This window comes from Pteropus alecto, unplaced genomic scaffold (genome assembly GCF_000325575.1).
Source record: "Pteropus alecto unplaced genomic scaffold, ASM32557v1 scaffold42, whole genome shotgun sequence".
Classification (NCBI taxonomy): Eukaryota; Metazoa; Chordata; class Mammalia; order Chiroptera; family Pteropodidae; genus Pteropus; species Pteropus alecto.
The window spans coordinates 11147923-11170810 of NW_006434825.1; the positions used below are offsets into that span (position 1 = coordinate 11147923).

A 22888-nucleotide genomic window follows, 5' to 3' on the forward strand; every position below is an offset into this window, starting at 1 on the left:
GCTGAAGGGATGAGCAGAGACACACATCTCCCTAGGCTCTAGTTCTACCAAATGTTCTCTGCCACCAGGAGAGGTGTCTCTGGGAGAGGTTCTGAAACTGATGAATCTGCCCCTGCCACCCACCTGCATGTCTGAAGATTGCCTGTACCTCAGTATCTACACACTCGCCATACCCATAATGGCTCTAACCTGCCTGTGCGTGCCATAGCCGGCTGGGGTGTGAGAGGATATTTCCTCTGCAAGAAGATTAAGAATAAGATCAGCCTGGGCCCCACTGCAGTGTGGACCTTGTTGAGAAGCCTCTCGGTATCAGGTCCATGAGAGTGCTTCTTACCCAGCATGGGTGGCTGACCTCTGGACACAGGGTCACAGAACCCAGGCTACTCCCAGAGTCTAGAAGCTGTGGCCCTGGGATGGACCCAGGACTCATCTAATCAACTTATACCCAGGAGACCCATTCAGGTGCCTGAGGACTGGGTGAGAGCACTTTGGTGGGGTTTGGGTTGGGTGGGAGCACTTTGAGGTGGCCAGAGATCCCAGCCATGGATTATCTATTGGACCAATGAGAATGGAAGACACTTTAAATTAATGTGCACATGGATGATCAGGGAGAACCCCCTTTTCTTTTCATCTCAGAGAGGTTCTGGGATACATAGAGCCAGGCTTTGGTATGTTGGGGTGGACCCGTAAGAATGGGAGGCTGATTTTCCTGTTAGAACCTGGGTCACCTTCAGCACAGGTTATGAAGACACTACCCTGTCTCCCTGGAGTTCTGTCTATGTAGTTAGACATGTGACAGAGCCAAAATGGTAATTAGTTTAGGTAGCAGCTCTGGTGGGATTTGGGCTGGGTGGGAGCCACGTGGCCTCTGTGCCTCAGTTTCCCCAGATGATGATGTGGATCTATGGTGCTAGGCTTAGGACATGGGGCATGGCCTCCATGTATAACAGCTCCGCACTGGTAGCCATAGTTGTGATGGTGGTCATTATCCAGTACTACCTGGATGTTCTTGGCTTCTTCAGGTGAGACAGGCTGGGCTGGGCAACATGGGCTGCATGGAGCCAAGACAGTATTATGATCCCCGTCTCTCCCACCTCTCATCACTGGAGATAAGCATGCAACCGGCAACTGGGGCTACCTAGACCAAGTAGCTGCACTACCCTGGGTCCAGCCTCCACTTTGAAGGTGACCCTAGCTGTGTCACCATTTTTGGCAAATCCATGGGTGGCACAAGTGTGTCCTGGCATGTCCTGTCCCTCATGTCCCAAGGACTCTTCTACGGCACCATCATGGAGAGTGGAATAGCTCTGATGTCTGGCCTCATTGTCAGCTCAACAGATGTGGTCTCCACAGTGAGTGCCCCAACTGTAGGCAGCCTAGACCTGCTGCCTCATCTCTTACCTCTCAGTCACCATTATTGTGCCTGTGAAATGGGAATAATAAAGAGTCTCCTGCCATCAGAGCCCCTCAGGAACTGCCACTTATCTGGAGATTGCTGAGGGACTCAGGGATAGGAATCCACAGACCTTTGCCATCACAGAGGCTGAGGGTGTACTGTGACCCACAGAACTGCTGCCCTGGGGTTCCCCATCATGGGTAGGTGGGATAGTCCCTCTGGCTAAGACCTCTGAGCATCGGGGAAGTTGGAACAATTTCAAAATTGTAGGAATCCACAAGGATACCTTGTGAGATTTGGGGTGTACCTGCCCCCACTGGCAAACCCCTGTCCCCTACCTGGAAGGATGAGCCAGCCCCTGCCTGCTCTCTTTACAGATGGTGGCCAGGTTGACTCAAGGGCCCTGGTGTACTGCCTGAAGGGCAGGGTTTAAGAGGGGATTCTGGCCATCAGCAAGGTCAGGGTGGATGGTTGTGCATGTGGAGGAAGGGGGCTGATAGGTATAGAGCAGTATGTCCTTTATACTCCCTGGGCAAGTTACTATATCTCCATGCCTTGATGTCTTCACAGCCTTGGGAGGGAAATTGAAGCCATGAGGTGTTTCAAAGGCATATTTGTTTCTTAAATGCCTTTCCAGTGTCAGAAGGAAGAAGGGAGCCTTCTAGGCAAGGAATGAGCCTCATTTTGGGTCAGCCAGAGGCTGAGATTAGTGTACAAGATTGGGCAAGGAGATGGCCTGGCTTCCCAGGGCTGTTGGAGAGTGAGCAGAGAGCCAGGCCTTGAAGGGCAGAGAAGGAGCCAGGGACAAGCTAGGGATGGTGATTGTGGTGGGGGATGACCAGCGTGCTGGACTGGGATTGGCTCTGACCTGCACACTTGTCCTCTTGGTCTCTATAGTTGAAATCACTGAGGTAGAGGAGCTTCTGAGCAGGAAGATGATGAAATACTGGACCAATTTTACTCCAAATGGGTGAGATGTCATACCCCTATGTCGACCTCCCTGGGGGGCTTGAACCCATCTCTTGTTTGTGGTGACTTCATTAGCATACATGTGTCTTTAATTGCTCAATGATCCTTTCCCCAGTTTCAGGACCTAAATGGACAGAGAGGGGCCTTATGGGTGCTGGACGCCTGGTCCATTTCCGGATTTCTCAGAACCGCTATGTTAGTGCTGTTACCAGCAGAGCCTCCCTCTGATGGGAAGAAATAAAACAGCTGCAGTTGCCCTGCCCCCTGGTGGAGCTGACACTCCAGCGCAAGGTAGTTTCTTTCCTACTACTGGAAACCTCCCCACTTCCAATAGCAAGGGTCTGCCCCACTGGCCTGTGTATGACCAGGAGGAGCAACACCTGCAGCTGAACATACAGCCTGCAGTAGGCTGGGCCCTGAAGGCTCACAGGCTCCAGTTCTGGACGAAGACCCTGCCTCAGAAGATCCGAGAGCTAATGGAAACCGAGGAGAGGTACATAGAGCTGTAGCTCCCTGTGTCTGGAGGAAGGGGGTGGGCTTGCGTGCAGGTGGGGGTTTGCAATATGTGCCCACACACACCTACTGGGGAGTCACTAGTTTATTTCCTCTTTCACATAGCCATTCATTCATTCTTCCATTCATCCATCCAGCAAACATTAAGAACCTACTGTTTATGCTAGTTGCCACGCCTGCCATGGAACCTCTCTTGTTAGACACATTCAATAAATCCTGCCACAAAGCTGTAAAGGGACATATGCCGACGGAAGGTCACCTTCTCTAATACCCTACTGGGCCCGGGCCCCATTTCCTTCCCTCACAGACACCCCTCCTCACCTCCTCTCTCTCCCTTTGAGGGGGGGTCCTTTAGGGAATGTTGCCCACACCTGGCTCTCAGCAAGCCCCGTATCCTTTCATATCTGTAAGTGGCCAACAGAAAACCTGGACACCAGGAGCCTGAGAGTTCTGAGATGTCAGCCTCTGAGGCTACCAATTACTGAGAATGTAAAAGTCTCTGTCCCCACTCAGTGTCCCTCTAGATTAAATACCGTCTCTCGCTGACATTTAAACAACCCGCCCTCGTACTTATCTGTGTCTCATGGAAGTGATCAACTCCATTTTTTGTAAGAAGCAAGAATGGACTTGTGCACGGGCCCATGGAGCCTGCACCAGTTGTGTGGGGGCCTGGAGAACCACGTCTTTTCCTCTGCTGCCTGTCTCCTGACGTTTGCCTTTATTCCCAGTGGTTCTGCAGACACTGTAGGGCCCAAACCTACATGATCATACACATCTATGAAGATATTTTTCTGTGAGATGTCTCCTGGAAGTAGGATTAAGGGGCCAAAAGGTCCAGACAAATCTAGGAGATAGGACTCTTGTCCCCTGGCACGCAAGGGCCTCTTCATCCAGGGAGGTCTTCCCTTGTCTTCTGGGATTCCCCTTGTCAACCAGCCCCACGCCATTGCCCTCTCTACCGAGCATCCCCCAACTCATTGCGGGCATTCATATTAGTTCTTCTACTTGTCTCCTTGTTTTCCCTAAACTTTTATTTTCCCCTGCATCTCATCCTCCCCCACAAAAGAAACTCTCTCTTATATTTTATTTCAACATGTGAAATTACCAAATTGTGTTCACTCAGCCTCTCTGGTCCACCAAAGCACTTTCTGTCACCAAGAGACTGTATCCCTCTTCTCATAGACCCAGGACTCCCTCCGTGTTTTTAATTCTGACTAACTTGCCCTCTCTGGGCACTAGATTTCCAAGGAAAAAAGTCCTCCTTCTTTTCCTCCACTGTAATTAAGCCCAATCATAGAGCCTCTTGAAGTTGGGCTTGAAGAATGAAGATTCCCTCATTGCCCACTCTGGCCACTAGATGGTAGACAAGGATAACCTTAAACCTGGGCTGACTTGAACTTGGCAGAGGGAAAAGGCTTTCCTTACGTACACTAAACACTGACTGCGTAACACTTTTCCTGCATCCTGAAAGTATTCATTGAGCACCTGTGGCATGCACGCATCTGTATGTTTTTCAGTCCTGCAGATGCACACTATTCTCCCAACAGTAGTCTACCAGGACTAGTTTTTAAGACTGGTTTCAGTAATCTTATTTTTTTTAATAAATTTATTTATTTAAATTAATTTCAAGTATACAGTACATTGGTTAGACATCTATAATGATCATAAAATGATCCCCCCCAATTGCTCCCTCCTTCCCCTGGCCCTCCACTTAGCCATCAATTAATGCTAACTGCATTCCCTCTGTCATGCTCCACATGCCCAACTATCAACTACTAATTTGTATTTCTTTAACCCTTCACCCCATTCTCCCAGCCTCTCAACCCCCCTCCCCTCTGTCCATCACCAAATTGTCCACTATATTTGTGAGTCTGTTTTTGATTAATTTGTTCTTTTTGTTCCTTAGATACCGCATATAAGTGAAGTCATGTGGTATCTATCTTTCTCTGTCTTATTTCACTCACCATAATAACCTCTAGGTCCATCCATGTCATTGCAAATGATAAGTAATCTGATTTTTTTTAACAGCTTTATTGTAGAACAATTTACATGCAATTAAATTCACCCATTTTAGGTGTATAGTTTGATAAATTGGGGTAAATGTGTAAGACATATAAACACCACCACATTAAGTTTTAGAATGCTTCTATTGCTCCAAAAAGTCCTTTTGTGACCCTTTGCAGCCAGTATTGCCCTGACCCTAGTCCCACGCAACCACCGAATTGTGTTCTGTTACTATAGTTTGCATTTTCTAAAATGTCATAAAATGGGATAGATAATTTTTTACTGGCTTCTGTCACTTAACATACTGTTTTTGAGATTCGACCAGCAGTTATTTTCTTTTATTGCTGAGTAGTATTTCATATATAATATGCCACATTTTATCCACTCACCAGTTGACAGACATTTGAATGATTTCTACTTTTTGCCTGCTTTTAATAAAATTGCTGTGAATATTTTCAGGCAAGTCTTTTTGTGAACTTATGCTTCCATTTCTTTTGGGTAGATAGCTAAGAGTAGAAATGCTGGGTCATATGGCAAGTGTATGCTTAACTTTTAAAGAAAGTGCTATACTGTTTTCCAAAGTGACTGTGCCATTTTTGCATCCCCACCAACCATATATGAGGGTTCCAATTGTTCCATACTCTCACCAACACTTGGTTTTATCAGTCTTTTACATTTGATTAATTTTAATGTGTGTAGTGATATCTCATTGCGGTTGATTCCCTTTCTTTCTCTCCACTCCCACTCTGCCAATCAAGGTTAAAAGAGAGGATTTAGAAAGCTGCACTGGTTATTTTTGGCAGGGGAGAGGTTTGACCCTAAGGCTGTCCAGCTCTAGGTGCCAGCTGGAACCCCAGGAGAGGATCTGGCATCTTGTGTAGGCCTGTCCCTCGCCCTGTCCCTCTTTGAACCAGCACTTTCAGCTGTTTGAATTAGCACATATTTGCTTTTGCCCCACACTTTCCACCCATCCTCCCACTTCCTATTCCCAACAAGCCATGTTCCTGACACTGAGGTTCAGAGGTAAGTTCTGCCTTCCCTTGGCATTGGAGTGTCTCCCAAACCAGCAGGGAGACAGGCACCATGACAGACCTGTGCCCTGTGGGAAGAACAGGTTTCCATTGGCTCTGGTTTCGTGCCTCACATTTTCACACATATAATTTCACTTCTACCCGGTAAGGTGGTTCTAATTATCATCACTGTTTTAAGGATTAAAAAAACAAAAACAAAAACTGGCCCAGAGCTGTATAGTAACTTGTACAAGATCACACAGCTAGCACTTGACAATAGCCAGGATTTGAACACAGGAGGTCTGCCTCTTAAGTCACATCTTCCCAAGATCCCTACCTGCAGACCTCAGCTCCCCCTACCCAGGAGTCTAACGGCCACTTGGGGGCAGTGCCCTGCTTCTGACCTTGAGGATCCTCCAAGGGAGTGAGCCTATATAAGAAAGTCACCCCAACATATACCCTGGGTATCCTCAGTCCTGGCACCCTGTGCAGGGATGCTCAGGCCCAAGGCCATGAAGGTTTATAAGAGCATCAACCAGCTGTTGTGGAAAAGAGCATATCAGTTTTTCAAATGTTAAACATAGAATTATCATATAGCAGCAGTTTCATTCCTGGGTATACAACCTAGAGAAATTAAAACATAGGACCATACAAAAGCTTATACACAAATGTTTATAGCAGTATTATTCATCATAATGAAAAGGTGGAAATAACTCAAATGCTCATCGATGAATGAATGGGTAAGCAAATTGTAGTATAGCCATACAGTGAAATATTATTCAGTCATAAAAAAGGAACAAAGTACTGATGTTTGTTATGACTTGTGTGAACCTCAAAACATTGCTATGCTAAGTGAAAGAAGCCAGACACAAAAGGTCATGTATGATTACTTTTATGTGATATATCCAAAATAGATAAATCCGTAGAGGCAGAAAGCAGATTAATGGTTATCAGATTATCAGAAGTAGAGGGGTGGGAGGTGAGGGGACAGAGATGTAAATGGAAATTGATTACTTAATGGGTACAGGGTGTTTTGCTCAGATAGTTTTATAACTAGAGAGATGTGGTAGTTGCACAAAATTGCAAATACTCTAAATGCCACCGAATTGTATACCTTGTAATGATTAAGTGCATGTTATGTAAATTTAACCTCAATTTTTTTTAAAAAAAGAGCTTGTAATTCAATTTCCTCCACCCTGCATCAGAACTTAATAGGCAGGACTAAACATTAGTCCCCACCCGAGGTCTATTGGCTCCTTCAGAGCAGCACCAGAGTCACTGGCCACTGCTCCCTCAGGTCAGCAAGCGCTCGGGGTCTCATGGATGTCATTGAGTTAGGAGAATTGGGATTTAAACCCAGGACTGCAGAACTCCAAATCCCAGCCTCCTTCCCTTGCCTGGGGCTGTCATATCATCCAGGCCCCTGCAGGGCATTCTCCCAGCCCTGTCTCCCTCCTCCCCTAGCCTGGGCATAAGGTGCCTGGTGTTAGAGCGGCCACCAGCTAGACAGGGTGGTTCACTGAGATTTTCCCTGCTTCCAAACCACTCCAGGAGTCCCAAGCATGCACCAGGCTGGTGGGTAGACAGCTAGGGCCTGAGGATCTGAGGTCCCTACCCCATGGCCATCACTGAAGGTCATGGTATGGATCCATAGGGGCTCTCATGGTTGGCAGCACAACCTCCCACCTCCTAGGGCAAGTCGGCCCTGGCTGCCCATGGGAATGTGGTAGTAGTCACAATCCAGTATCGCCTGGGGTGCCTTGGCTTCCTCAGGTGAGGTGGCAGGCCTGGCTGACAAGAGGCCAGCTGGCGAGAGGAATTAAAGATCTAGGGTGAAGGTCCAGAGCTTGAATGGAGATGTCTCAGGCAAGCAGGGTGGCTAGAGATCAAGGGCCTTTCTCCTATGCTGCGTGGGTTGATAAGGGTACTCCCTGAGGCTGCCCCCTGAGGAAGGGGCTCAGCCAAAGTCAGAATTATACAGTGAGCTGGTCCTTTGGACAGAAGATGTTGGCTCCCGGTCTAGACCCAGGTTCCCAACAAGATGTGGGGGCAAGAAATAAGAGCGAGTCCTGGCAGGCTGCTTAGCCAGGCCTACCCACACCATGTGCTGGGCATATGGATACCAAATGGCTCATAGCCAGGCAGGACTTGGAGAGCAGGGAAGGATTTGGCTTCCTAACGGCTGGTTCAAAGCTAACCTGAAAAAGCTGAGGAAAATCTGTCAGGGAAGCCAGGCCATGCTAACCACTGCCCCACCCTACCCCTAGTCCTGGGGACAAGCATGTGCCTGGTAACTGGGGCTTCCTAGATTTGGTGGCTGCTGTACCCTGGGTGCAGGGAAACATTAATCCCTTTGGGGTGACCTCAACTCTGTCACCATCTTCGATGAATCTGCCAGTGCCTGCATTGTTTCTGCCCTGGTAAGTCACCACAGGAGCTAGCAATGGTGTCTCCTGTGGCCCCAGACCTCCCAGCTCCTCTGCTCTACTCTGACAGCCATCTGTCCCCCTACCCTGCACCCAGGTCCTGTCCCTACTGGCTGCAGGGCTGTTCCACAGGGCCATAGCACAGAATGAAATCATCATCATGCTAAACTTACTAAATTCTGAACTGTGGCCTCTGGCTCAGGTCTGCATTTCTTTTACTCTTTTACCCACAGGTACCTACCATAGCCTTCCCTGTGCTTTCTCTGAGTCCTAGAAAGGGTGTCACTAGTAGAGAACTCCTTGTTGATAGAGAGAGGGATCCACTAGGGTGAAGGAAGCACACTGCCTATGAGAACTCAGAGAAAACCACCAGTGCCACCTGGGAACAAGATGATTCAGGAACCCATCCCTCCCTCCTCACTTCCCAGAGACTCCCTGACCCTTTACAGCCTTAGCACCTACCACCATCCATCCCTGCCAGACTGGCATGTGGTAGCATCCCTTCCACCCCCAAACTCTAGCTCATTTCCTCCTTCGCTCCATAAAACTGCCACTGGCTCTGGGAATTGAGTTAACTAGATAATGACACCGTTCTCAGAGGGGTACAGGGGACTCAGCCACCCACTGATAATGACAGTATAATGTAATGGGAGACACACCAAGTACCTGGAGACCACCCAAGCTGGTGGGCAAGGAAGACTTCTCAGGACTGGTGGCAAGTCTCTGGACAGTCTTGAGGTCCGTCTCTGACATAATTGCCCCAGCTGTCCTACAGACACATCCCCTCTCTGTAGGAGGCAGAGGGTTGGAAGGTGAAGTTGACGGGTGAGAGAAGAAAAGCAAGACACTTTTGTCTGTCCCCAGAGCTTTGAGGACTTCTTGGCCTGCAGCTCTAATCCTTGGTTGAGATGTCACAGTGCCTTCAGCAGAGGGCAAACAAGGAGCTAATCCTTACCAAGAAATCAGTATGCCCTTCTCTTGGGGGACAGCGGCAGGCAAGGGCACAGATGCAATCTTGTCCAGCTCCTATGGGACCACAGGGGCACTGAGCAGTCTGGGGTGAGACATGGGCCAGCCACCCTGAGGAGAAGGGGCTGAGGACCCAACCAGGCCCAGGGGCGTGAATGGAAGGAAGGCCCTGCATCTCAGGAAGGAGGCCTGCTTGGGAGCATCAGTTTCCTGGTCTCCTGACTCCTCCTGGGTCCTCTAACTCTGGTGACCTCCATCCTTTCTCTTTTCTTCAAGGCTCAGTCACTCAGGCGTGCAACCAGGTGACCCTTGGGGTCCTATCTGTTCAGGCTTGGGCCTGACTGGGAGGTCCTCTGCCTTGCTTTCTCCTTCAGAATGTTAAAGCTGCCTACACCAATGATGGCACCTTCTTTCCCAAGAACCCCAAGGTTGAGGTGTGCTGAGGAAACACAGTTCTGTGTGGCTGGAGAGGTCAGATTGTGAGGGTCTTGTGGGCTGCAAGGGGAGTGTGGACTTGGAAAGGTTTTAACTAGGGGGCAACATAAACAGGTTGTGGGGGGGTAGTGAGAATAAGGGTGGAGAGCAGGAAGGGGGCCAGTGCTGGCTTCTAGGTAGGTGGAGAGGCTCTAGATTTAGAGTGGACAGACCTGGTGACTGATGGGACATAAAGATGAGGGGAAGGAAGACCCCTCAGAGGCTGCCTGGAGTCGAGCAGGACTAGGCTCAAAATCAAGGGCCTGGTTTTGACCACACCGGATATAGAAAAATACCTCTTCCTCCAGGCCTGAGGGTGCCCCACACCTGGCAGCCATGGAAAGGGGGGTGAACCACTGCCAGCTTTGGCGTCACCATCGCCAGAAGGCTCTGGAGAGGGTAGGCAAGCCTGCTGGTGGGGCCTCAGATCCTGTCCCACTGACAACTTTCCCCCTTTTCCTCCCCCCACCCAGCTTCTAGTACTTCCTCTCCACACAGAGAGGAAGGAGAATGTTCCACTGACAACTTCTCCCTTTCCTCCCCTCACCAGCTTCTAGTGCTTCCTCCACAGAGAGAGGAGGAGAATAGCCCAGCATGGCCTCACCCGGCCAGAGAGCATTCGTACCAGGTGGGTGCTCTTGGGATTCCAGTCCTTTTGACTCTCTTTTCTCTCTTCCTTGAACCACTACCTCTCAGGCTCATGGAATGCTCCTCCCCTGCCTGCCAGGGTGTCTGTCCATGACCAAGCGATAGCCCTGCCTTGAGGACCCAGCAGCCATGCAGAGCTAAGGGGAACAAGCCAGGGGGCACCCACAAACTCAGACTGGCCAGGGCCTGGAGAACAGAGATGAGCAAATCCAGGGAGCCTCCCTGTGGTGCTGTCGCAGGCAGGGGCCTGTGAGCAATGTGAGAATGTGACCACTAGGAGGTACTGCAGGATCAGACGTGCACACCCAGACCCAGACACCCAGGCAAGGTAAAGGGGCAGATGCTCCCAGTAGACAGACAAGAATGTACTACCCAGCACCAAACTTAGTTACACACACACACACACACACACACACACACACACACACACACACGGGCAGTGATGCATACTCACTAGCAGAATCTCAATCCAGTTCCACAACTTATTGAATGTGTATTGTTGAGCAAGTTATTTAGCTTCTTTGTTCCTTAGTTTTTCCATCTGTTAAACAGAGGCAATGATAGTGTTTCCCCTTCATAGATCCACTGTGAGCACTGAACAATCATTGGCTGTAAGATGCCCAGGCTATACCTGACACACAACAAGCACTTGAAAACTTCTTCCTGGTATAAGTATACTCAATCACTGTCAGAAAAAATTCATATGGTTCCCTGACTATAATTTAAAGATGGAAGAATTGAGGGATGTTAGGGAATGTCATCATAATTTTGGCTTGGATCCCTTCCACCTTAAGATAACTGTTGGGCCTGCCCAGAACAGGTGGCAGATGAAGCCCTGTGATGTTCTGAATGGCGGGCTGAGTTCCCTCTCAGGGAAGAGACTCTCTTAGGGTCTTAGGGCAGCCATCATCCAAACCCCTACCCCCTCTGCCTGCAGCCGCCCCTCTTGGCTTTAAACCCACCCCCTCCTCAATGTCTTCAGTTCCCTGCCCAGCTTGTCTAGCCCCTGGGAAGGCTATTCTGAGAATAGAAAGAAACTTGGCAGGAAGATACCAGCTCTGTTACTTGGGAATAGTGGTGCCCACACAATCCTTCTCCCTCTGCCTTGGCCCTTGGGCCTCTCTTCCCATCAGCCCCAGACTCCTCATGCCTTGAGGATGTCATTGCCTACTTGAGCCCCTCCCAAGGTGTGCACAAGACAATCAACCAGCAGAGATTTGCCGAGCTCTCCTCCATGCTCAAGCTTACTCACATCCATCCTCTCCCCAAGGTCTCTGAACAGTCCTCTGGGGTCCTGAGTGGATCCCCACTTTACAGATGAGGAAATTGAGAATTAGGGAGGGAAAATGCCTTGCCTGAGGCCACAAGTGCCTTGCCTAAGGCCAAAAGTTACATTTGAATCAAGTAATAGTTTCTGATTCCCACCCAGCCTTTTCCCCTGGCTACACCATTTTATGTCCCCGCCAGAAATCTATGAAGATTTAGATTTCTCAACTTCCTCAGAAGCATTTATTACCTGACTTTTTCTTTATTCTAGCCATTCTACTGGGTGTGAAATGGTATCTAATTTGGTTTGGTTTACATATCGTTGATAGCTAATGATGTTGAACATCTTCCCATGTGTTTATTGACCTTTTTAATATATTCCTTGGAGAAACATCTGTTCAGATCCTTTGCTCAGTTTTTGAATTAGGTTGTTTATTTTGTTGTTGTTGAGTTGTAAGAGTTCTTTATAGATTCTGGATGCAAGTGCCTTAACAGATATATAATTTGCAAATATTTTCTCCCATTCTGTATGCAGTCTGCACTTAATTCTTTTGTATGTGGCTCTCCAGTTGTCCCAACACTATTTGTGGCAAAGACCATCATTCTTTCCCCCATTGAATGGTCGTGGCACTCTTGTCGAAAATCAGTTGATCACAGACACATGGGTTTATTTATGGACTCTCAATTCTGTTCTGTTGATCATATGTCTATCTTATGCCAGTACCTCCTTTTCTTCATTATCATTTCTTTGTAATAAGTTTTGAAATAGTGAACTGTGAGTCCTCCTAATTTACTCTTCTACAAGATTGGTTTTAGGCTGTACTTTGCAATTTCATATGAATTTTAGAATCTACTTGCCAATTTCTACCAATAATTCAACCGAGATTCATGTAGAGATGGCATTAAATCTATAGATCAATTTGAGGAATGGTCCATCTTAATACTATTAAGTCCTTTCATCCTTAAACTTGGGATGTTTTCCATTCACTTAGATCTACTTTAATTTCTTACAACAATGTTTCATAATTTTCAGAATACAAGTTTTGGATTTTTTTTTGTTTGGAGCCTCTGGGGCATGGAGGGGCCCTAGGAATTATCAAGTCCGCAGTTAAACTGAAGCTGTACTTTCTCAGTCAACCACCTGTGGGCACAGAGATGGCCAGGCATACTGGCCAAGCCCCTCCCAGGGCATCCTATCTGCATTCACCACCCATGGCTTTGTCTTGGCTACCTTCCTCCACTCCCACCTCCTCTGGCATTGGCCTCTAGGCCTCCTCAGCATTGATCATCCTGAATCCCTGAGAACCTGAAGCTCCATAAGGTTCCCTGATAGTACCATCCTGACAGACACACTCTCTCCCCATGTCTGCAGCTGCTACCTTTGATGCTCCTTGGAATGGAGAATAGTAACTCCCCCCATTTTGACAAACTTTGGTGAGGGTCCTCTCATAGAGGAGGAGCTTGGGTTCAGGGTCTCCACTCAGTGAGATGATTCTTCCACTCTTGCAGGTACCCTTTACTGCCCGCTGTGGATAGGAGGTCAAGTCAGAAGCCTAGTGGGCCCAGAACCATACTCTCTGCCTTCACCCCAGACCCGCCACCTGCTAGACCAACTCTAAAGCTCAGGTTCCTTCCCCCAGGACCTTGGACTCACCCTGCAATCTGGCCTCTAAGGACACTCCACCCCACTTGTCAGAAGCCCAGTAATGGACCAGATGGGGCCTCAGTCTCTCAAAAACAAACAAATAAACAAACAAACAAAAAAAACCAGAGGGTGCCAGGTGACTCAGGAGAGGAGTCACCTAGTATAAAATATCAGAATCTCAGCTTCTTACCCTTAAGAATGTTTCACCAGAGCCACCTAGCTGGCTTGGCTACCACTTGACATCCCCTGTGCCCCTATGTGAGCATTGGATGGGGACCACATGAGTCCTAGATACTCCACTGAGTTTCCTGGCCTGATAAAACTACTTCCCATATGGGCCAGGTAAAAGGTTGTTTCTTCCCTAGGAAGAAAGGACTGGAGTGGAGCTAGTTGTTGGCAGGACCAGTCCTTAAGGCCCACACCGAATTGGACATGTTGCTGCACAGCTGGGTGGGGGAGTCTACATGTGACCGGCCTGGTATGTGGACTCACAGTCTTGTCCGCCTAAAGAAATGACTGGAGTGGAGCTAGCTGTTGGCAGGACCAGTCCTTAAGGCCCACGCCGAATTGGACATGTGGCTGCACAGCTGGTGGGGGAGTCTACATGTGGCCGGCCTGGTATGTGGACTCACAGTCTTGTCCGCCTTCTCCATCATCCCCTTCCTTTGTTTTCTAACCCCCAGCTTGGTCCTTGCTTTGAATGACACATGTTTAGTGCATACAGATAAACCAATTTTCTCAGAGCCTCGCCAGTAGAAACAAGCAGCTCTGTCACCTCCTCCAGACTGGACTCCATACTCCTATTGATGTGGCCACTCACAACTCACAGGAAAGGCTAACAGAGTGAGGTAATGAGGAAGGGAATGTGGTCCAGAACAAAAAGAGCTAGTCCAGGACAGATGGAGCTGCTGGCAGCCTGTACTTCCCTGGTCCTGCCTTCCCTGTCCTCTCATCCATGTCCCTTTAAACCCCATGGTGATGGTAAACTCTCCACTAATGTTGGTTAAAGAAACTATGGAAACTTTAGAAAAGTTAAATAAAAAAAGAAATTAAGAAATCAAAGTCACTGATGACTCTGCAACTCAGAACCAACCACAAACACAATTTGGGCATCTTTTCTGTCTATTACTTCCGACATCTTCAGAATATTTTGGTGTGTAATGTCCATTGCTAATCTTGTCATATTCAATACATAATTTCAAATTCTACCTTTTTCAAGTTATTAAACCACATCAGCATTTTCCCAAGTATTGATGACAATCACTGACATAATAGATGTTTCCTGTTTTAAGTGCTTTACCTACACTAACTTATTTAACCTTCTCTAAAATCCTATGAGATAAGTATATTGTGCTGACTTTATAGATGGACAAACTGAGGTTTGGAGAAGTTAAGTGGTTTTCCCAAGGTCACACAGCTCATACGTGTCAGTGCTGGGATTCAAACCCATACATGAAGCCATCGCCTGGCACAGTCTTATGGAACGTGCTATTACTGACCATGTAGTATATACTGTATTCTGTGGACATAACACCCCTTCTTTAGCCATCCCCTCAGTCATGTTGAGGTGAGGCTGTTGTCAACAAGACTATAAAACACTCATCATGTAAACAAATTTTTGTGTGTGTTTTGGACAATCTCCAAGACCAAATTTCTCAGTCAAAGGATAGGGCAGTTTTAAGGCTCTTGCTCCATGTTGTTCAATGACCTCAAGAAAGGCACACCTGCCATCAGAGAATGAAGAACCTACTTTGCAAGCAACGAGGATGTAACAGGGAGGGGACACTGGTGTGTCAACCACACAAAAGTGAGACTGCCTAGCCCTCATGCACTGCAAACCAAGATGCAGTGGATATGAGAATCCCTAAGCCATATCAGTACATGAGAAATTTGTAGAAAGTGGTCTGAGAACCATTTCCACAATTCCTGGACCCCTCAGCCATTCGCCGCTTGAAGAAGAGAGTGTGGAGTGGGGAGGGGTTAGAGGAGAGATTTTCATTAGAGAGAGCTGTTGCCTCTCTGAATCCTCACCGCACTTCCTTCCCCTCAAGCTGTGGGGGTCTTTTTCACGAGATCCTGGGGGACAGTGAGAGGTGCTGCCCACCAAGGGGGAGGCTCAGTCAACTGGAGCCTGACTCCACCGAAGGGAAATATAACAGCTTGTGACACAGTGGGTAGGGTAAAGGGAGTTGCAATGGGATGGGCAAGTGATGTTGGAGGGTTGCCCATGTAGATAGATCCTGCAGGATGCGGGGGGCTCACCTCGAGCCTATCTCAGGCCTCTTCCTTTGCCTCTTAGAAGGGCATAAAGCCTGGGAAGTGAAGTTGGGTTGTGCATACCACATTCCTTGAGACTAAGGAAGGGTCACTGGATGAGAAATGGGAAAGAGAAGTTCCAAGTAAAAGGCATCTCTAAAGAACAGACAGAATTAGGCAGGAGAGGAGTAAGCTTTAATCATCTGCCAGACCTACAGAGCAGGAGGCCATGGATCAATGAAGAACTGCACTGTTCCCCTGTCTTTTCCCTCCCCTGCTAAGTTGAGGAAGGAGTCACAGAAACCCCCCTGACCTCCTATTCTCAAAGGTGGGGCAGAACTCCAGCCTTTGGCAGGAGATAGAGGGAACAATCATAGCTTTGAATGAAGATGAAACTGCCCTCTCCTCTTCTCACCTGCTCCTGCGGCTCCAAACTTCAAACAGGGTCTTCCTTTGCCAGGCCAACTCCTCGTCCTTCACCTAGAACTTGGTTATTCTCTGGGAACCTTCCTACTCTAACCACTATCTCTGGGATCACCCAGGTACCCCTAAGGGCTCCCACCACCGCGGTTGCCTGGGTCCAGCTGCCCCAACTGGACTGTGAGCCTGTGAGGGCAGCGTTCATGTAGGAACAGCTCCCCCAGAAACTCCTATACCTGGCACAGAGCCTGCTGCCTCACGATATTCTGGTTGTGAGAGAGGATGCATGAGGAAGGATGGAGGACTGCTTGTAGAAGACTGGACAGAGCTGAATGGAGCAGGGAGGCCTGAGGCCCTTAAATCCACAGAGAGCGATCTTGGGGGCAGAGGGGCCAAATGCTCAGGTGTTGGGCTCCAACCTTAGCATCTACTGGGTACCCAGAGCTTCAGTCACAGTAGCTCAACTTTAAGCCAATTGCAGAAATGCCAAGACCCAGTATTGTGACCTGTCACCCCAAGGCAGAGACAAGACTGTGGGCTGATCAGAGAGCTGGTTACAATTTCTCCAGCCCCAGCAAAGCACCTACTGATGAGGATAGAGGGAAGATAAAATTGGGACTGCCCAGTGCTCACACAGCACAGACACAGCTACAATCTGACATCTGTAGTGTGGACATATGTAGCAGGAGCCAGCCAGCTGGAGCATGAGTTGGATTCTGTGCCTGAGCCTTGTCCTCTCCCTGATGGTGCAGAGAGCCCTGGGTGAGCCCCCCACCCCTTCCTGAGGTGTTAAGCAAGAGAGACATGAGGGACTCAGGAACAGGCCCCCAGTTCAACCTCTCCTGGGCAGGGGTAGAGCAGGGACATTTAGAAAAAGTCTGAGCAGATGGGGGTGCATTTTAGGGTGCAAATCCACCCGTCAGCTGGAAGTCTGGACATTTATATTTTAATAAATTGTACTTTATAATTTATATAGTTCTATATTTATAATTTATTATTTTATGTGTATACTATTTATAAAATTAATACTATATTAAAGTAGTATTATTTAGTATACATCCTAGTATATACCTATGTATACATATGTATATGTATACATACTAGTGTATACATATATACACACACATACATTTAGGTCATGTAACCGCCAACCAGATCAAGATATAGAACATCTCCAGCACTTCACATAACCCTTCCCAGTCAATACCCTCAAAGTAACCACTATTCTGACCTGTACCATTAATTAGTTTTGCCTATATAAATGCCTTAAAATGTTTTAATTTGAGGGAAATCGCTAAAATCACCTTTAGAATTTGGGCGTATTTTCTTTTAGTGTTTTTATTTTATATTTGCACATAGCTGTGATATTAGCATGTGCACAATTTTATACTCTGCTTTTTTTCAACTTACAATTTTATCAAAAGCAGTTTATCACTTGAGTTTATAGTTATATTTACTTCACCTGGCCCCCACATATAAACAATGCTTCCCATACTCATTATAGTATGTATGACTATGGTTCACAAAGGTCTTTGTTTTATTGTATTTCTGACTATTTTTGTAAGGGAAGGGCCTAGAAGTGGAATTACTGTGTCAAAACATGTGAATATTTTACGGTTCTTATACATTTTGCCCAATTATTTTCCCAAGGCATTGTATCAATTTACTCCACCAACAGTATATGTGAATGTCCTTTTCACTGTATCTTTGCCAGAATTGGGTGTCATCATTTTTTACTTTATTAAGTGGAAGTTGTAACTCCCGGTGTTAATTAGCATTTTTTTGACTACTAAAAAGGTAGACTATTGTTTTTGTAAGTGCTTAAAGATTGCCTCTGGTAGAGAACTAGGATCAAGATCACTTCACAGCAGCTCTTGTTCGGGAGTGCAGACCTCTCTTAGTGCTTAGGTGCCCCCAGAGGCTGAGTGAAGGGATGAGCAGAGGAGAGAGTGAAGACCCCTGGGACTGGGTGGATGGCGTGGGGTAAGGGACATCACCCAGATGGGAACTTGCTAAAGCCAGTTGGGGGCACAAGAAGTCTGAGGTACAGGATTGGGTGGCGGGGTGCTGATAGAATTGTTCTCCCAACTTGGGCGGTGGAGAAAAGCTTAGAGCTGTCAGCCATGGGAACCAGAGGGTTCCCCCCAGTTCTGGCCCAAAAACAGAGAGAAGCCCCTTCCCATACCAGCAGAACCCCATCCACAACCTTGGATCTCTTTCGGGACTCCTGGGGCCCAATGCGTGAACCAGGACATGGAGGCCCAGAGACAGGAAGGTCTAGGCTGACCAACTCCCTCCAAGCAGCCTGCCCTCTCTGGGCCTCTTCAGGATGTCCAGCTATGGCCAGACAGGTACCCAAAACTGCCCAACTGACCTCAAGTTGTGCATCTCATGGGTGCTGCCCTCCACATTCCTGCAGATGATGTCACCTCTAGCCCAGGGTCTCTTCCACTGGGCCATTTCCCAGCATGGCACTGCAGTACTCAGAGCCTTCATCACTCTTGACCCACTATAGGTGGCCAAGGTGGATGTCCTTCTTCCCCAGGGTTCAGCAAGGAGGAACAGGACGGGGCACCCCCAAGCACCTCTTCTCTCTACAGAAGGTTGCCCAGCTAGCAGGTTGCAACCACAACAGCACACATATTCTAGTAAACTGCCTGAGGGCATGATCAGGGGTGGAGGTGATGTGTGTGTCCAAGAAGATGGTAGATAGAACTTTCTTCCAGATCCCTAATCTGCCTGGCTGCAAGCCACCCTCCTAACCTGGTACCCAGCCACCCCGGGGACTCTGTTCCAGGAGCACATGGGGAAACTTCCTTTTACTCTAGTCACCTCATCTTCCTTAATGAGTTCTTCCACTTGAACTCCCAAGAAGATCCTCAGGAAGTAAATAGGCCATTCTGTAATTTGAGTATTTATTGAACACCTACTGTGTGCAAGGCACTCAGGATATTTGGTGAACTGTTCAGGCCAAAATTCCTTCCCTAGTGGGGCTGATGTTCCAATGGGGAGAGACAATAAACACTTCAAATAAATGATTCTCCTCCTTAGAAGATGATAAGTGAATAACAACAAATGAACAAATGGAGCAGGGTAAGGAGGTTGGGAATGTTGAGAGGGGTGGAATTTTAAAAAGAAGAGACAAAGAAGGCATCATTGAGAAGGTGACATTTTGCAAAGATTTTCAAGGGGTGAATGGAGCAGACTATGTGGATACCTCAGGGGAGCATCCCAAGGCTGAGTATCCTGGTTCTGCCTATGGCTCGTCCTCTCCTACACGTGCCCTCCCAGGGGTCATTGAGCCCCAGCGTTTTCCCAATTAGGGAGCCTATAGCTATAGCAGTCTCTGGAGGGAGACCTGCTGACGTGGGCACCCTAGGCCACAGGAATCCTGGGAGGATATGTGGAAGAAATAGCAGGAAACACTCCTTGCCTTGTAGATTATGTGGCTCATGAGCCTGTGGTGGACAGTGTAATGTTCCCAGATGACCTTGTGGTACTCCTGACATGGGGGCAGGATGTATCTGTGCCCTGCCTTCTGGGTGTTGACAACCTGGAGTTCAGCTGGCTCTTGCCTTTCGTAAATGAATAGGATAGGTGCCCACCACAGTGGGTAGCAGAGGATGGCCCCTGGGAATACCCAAGTGTTTGGGAGCCTCTTGTAGTCCCTGAGCAATGAAAGCTGGCCAGGAATGATGGGGGCATGGGGAGAAGTGTGGTCTCTTGGAGATTTGGGGGCCCTGAACCTTCAGATCATAGCTAGGATGGATCATCCTGTTCATTCCTTAGCTTCCAAGAAGCTGCAATTCTTGGGGCCCTCTATTGTTCCTGGGTCTGGGTAGATGCCCCAGTTTAGCAGGGACCTTCCCAGCCCCCACTTCAGCTCTGGCTGGAATCTGTCCTGGTGCTTAGGCCTGGCCTACACTTGGGTCCTTGTCTTGTGGGAAGATCATGAAGTTCCCATTAAATTGATACATGATGAGAAAAGAAATCATCACGAAGCTGCTCTGAAGTACCAGTACCTTGTTGGTGGGGAGCCACACTGTTAGGGGTGCTCATTTTGGTTGAACATGACTAACGTCGCCCTCCCTTTTTTTTTTTTTTACCAAGTAGCTGCTCTTAACAAAGGGCTCCCAGCCAGGATAGATACCTTTATTGGGAGGCTTGGGGTTTAGCATGGGATCAGATGGCTGCTGGTGGCAAAGGCCTCAAGGGTCTCAGGGTCATGGCAGGCAGGTCTCATGCAGCAAAAAACACAGGGGTAAGAATCAGCAAGAAGTCCCCTCTTCCTCCCAGAAAGTCCCCTTTTCCTCCCCCTCCCCCAGGCCAAAAACTCTTGGGGGTTCTGAGCCTGGGCCTAAGTCACTAGTGTGCTCACCTCTGGCCCAGCTGGCACCTAGACCTCAGAGTGGGTATGGCTTCCACCTAGAATGTCACCAAGGAGCAATTATCACTGGTAGTGGAGGAGTACCTGAGTACCTGGGTGATTTTGATGACCATGGCTGGAAGATGTTACAAAACCATGTGATGTACCTAGCTGGGATGCTACCTTTGTGTACTCCACACTGAAGGCTGCTGACTACCACTGTAGTATGTGGGGCTGCACCCTATCCACTCGTGCAGCTTACCAACTGGGCTTACTAACTGCTCACCCACCGTTTCTGTACCTCTGGGGTGGCGTAGGATTCCAAGATGCCACAGAAGAGGCAGCTTGCTGTCAACTACAAGACAGAAGGGGCTGTTCCTTAGGGATGAGGACAGAGCCAAGGCCAGCCTGGAGGAGACAGCCTGGGGTGGTCAGGGAAAGCATCCTGGCTGAGAGGACAGGCTTAAGGGCATCTTGGAGATCTTGGCCAGGCCATCTTGGGGTTGGGGAACATGTGTATGAGAGATCAAAGGTGGAGCCGGAGAAGGTAGACACTGAAGAAATGTTCAGAAGAGGAAAAAAGGTTTCCATGATACTTGTCATAATCTGAATTAAATTTTAGCATTCCCAGTTTGCAGATTAAAAATTGTAGTTCAGAAAGGTTAAGTTACTTGCGCCAGGTCACATGGCTAATGAGTAGTGCCAGACAGGATTCAATTCTGCTTCCTCGATACTGAAGGCCAAGCTCTTCCCCTGCTTGATGCAAATGGATGAGGTGGATGAGGAGCACAGGCCAAGACTTTTCCTGCAGCCCTTCTCGGTTTCCCTATTCCTAGATGCTGGCTTCCCTGTCAACTGTATGAGTTTGAGCGCCATGCTCCCACTGGCATCATTATCAAACCCCACACTGACAAGGCAGACCGTGGAGATGAGATCTGCTTTATCTTTAGGAGTTCCATCTCCAAAGATCCAAGCACCTTACCTGACACCCCTACTAAATGTCTAGTCTCCTTACTCTTGTATTGGAACCCACAATTCCATTGGCCGACCACAGGGAGCTAGCCAGTTCCTAATCTGGAATGCTCTCCCGAATGAAAGCCTCCCAGTATGGAGGGTGGGATGTAAGCACCCCATGCTCTGTTCTAAACTTCACATCCCATCCTGCCCCCAGGCCATTCCACAGGTGAGAAGATACTGGGCCTCCAGATGATGAAATACTGTGCCAACTTTGCCCTCGCAGGGTAAATATGACCCCTCAAAACATCTGGGCAGTCTTCCTGCCCAGCACCAGACCACGATGGCCAACTGCTTCAGATATTTGTCCCTGTATATCCCACAGGAAGTGCACAATCAGCCCAGGCAGAATTCTCCTTCTTCCTCACCTTTCCCTAATCAGTCACCAAGTCCTAAATGTCCCTAGAATGTCCCATGACCACAGTCTTTATTCGCCCAAGTATTCAATAGTCATTTCCAATGCTCTGTTTTCCGCCCAGTCCAATACTGGGAGCTGCAATTCAAGGATATTGCAAACGTGACCACCATCATCCAACAGCTTGTTAATGTTTAACAAAAACATTAAATTACAATCTTGCATAATAATAATCATACTGGGGAAACAGTAGTCACTTCGAGGATGTGTCTGACCATGTCTGGGTAGGCAGGGTGGCTTCCTGGCAGAAGTGACACCTGAGCTGAGCTTTGGTTAGCTTCCTGACTAGTTTCCCATCTCACATTCTCCTTTCTATCCATCCTCCTTATGATACTCAAGGGATCTTTCTGAAATGTCATCTGACCAAATCACTCGCCTGATTAAAACTCTTCATAGCTTCCCAGGATAAAGTCTCAACTCCTTACTTAGCATGGCACCAAAATTTTCAAAATTTTTCCTCTGTCATCTTCTCTCTGCATCACGCACCTATGTTTTTACCTAATCCTATACTCATGCTTCCTCCAAAAGCCCTCGTCTCTCACACCTCCAATGCTTTGCACAAACTGTTCCTTCCATGTGGAAGTCCCTCGCCACCACATACCATCCTATTCTTTCTTAAAGATCTAGCTAAACATCTCTGCAAAGCCTTCTTGGTCCCCAACTCCCAAAGAGAAGGTGAATGAGGGGAAGGTAAGCAAAGGAGGCAGGTTACAGATGAACATGCATAATCCTCTCTCCTCCTTCCTCCTGGGCAGAAATCCCAACCATGGGAAGCCGCCCTACTGGCCAGGATACAACAAAGAGGAGAAGTACCTGCAGCTGGATTTTGCCACAAGGGTGTGAAGCTCAAAGAGAAAAAGATGGCCTTTTGGTTGAGGCTATGACAGCATTAAAGATCTGAGAAGCAATACTGAGAATGGCTATGCAGGAGGAAGTTTAAGGGGTTGTCCCCCCACCCAGGCCTTGGGGAGACTTGCCATAGACACATCTGGGACAGGGGCTCTGCTCTCCTCAATCTAGAACCTGCAGAGACTCCCTACTACCTTCAGGCTAGAGCCAGAAACTTAGCCTGTTGTTTGGGGCCCTGCACCACACTC

At 48.1% G+C, this 22888-nt stretch overlaps 1 protein-coding gene across 1 annotated transcript in view; it reads left to right on the forward strand.

Moving 5' to 3' along the window:
- Positions 1–22634, forward strand: part of CES4A (carboxylesterase 4A) — a 27635-nt gene extending 5001 nt beyond the window's left edge. The window contains 19 exon segments of the mRNA XM_025045251.1: positions 87–161; positions 164–195; positions 889–1022; positions 1102–1170; positions 1172–1352; positions 7586–7665; positions 8160–8245; positions 8248–8312; positions 18416–18520; positions 18597–18701; positions 18847–18882; positions 19437–19449; positions 19452–19576; positions 19945–20025; positions 20426–20473; positions 20476–20533; positions 20536–20586; positions 21534–21603; positions 22547–22634. Of these exon segments, the coding sequence (XP_024901019.1) occupies positions 87–161; positions 164–195; positions 889–1022; positions 1102–1170; positions 1172–1352; positions 7586–7665; positions 8160–8245; positions 8248–8312; positions 18416–18520; positions 18597–18701; positions 18847–18882; positions 19437–19449; positions 19452–19576; positions 19945–20025; positions 20426–20473; positions 20476–20533; positions 20536–20586; positions 21534–21603; positions 22547–22634 (1502 nt within the window).
- Positions 22635–22888: the final 254 nt, after the last annotated feature.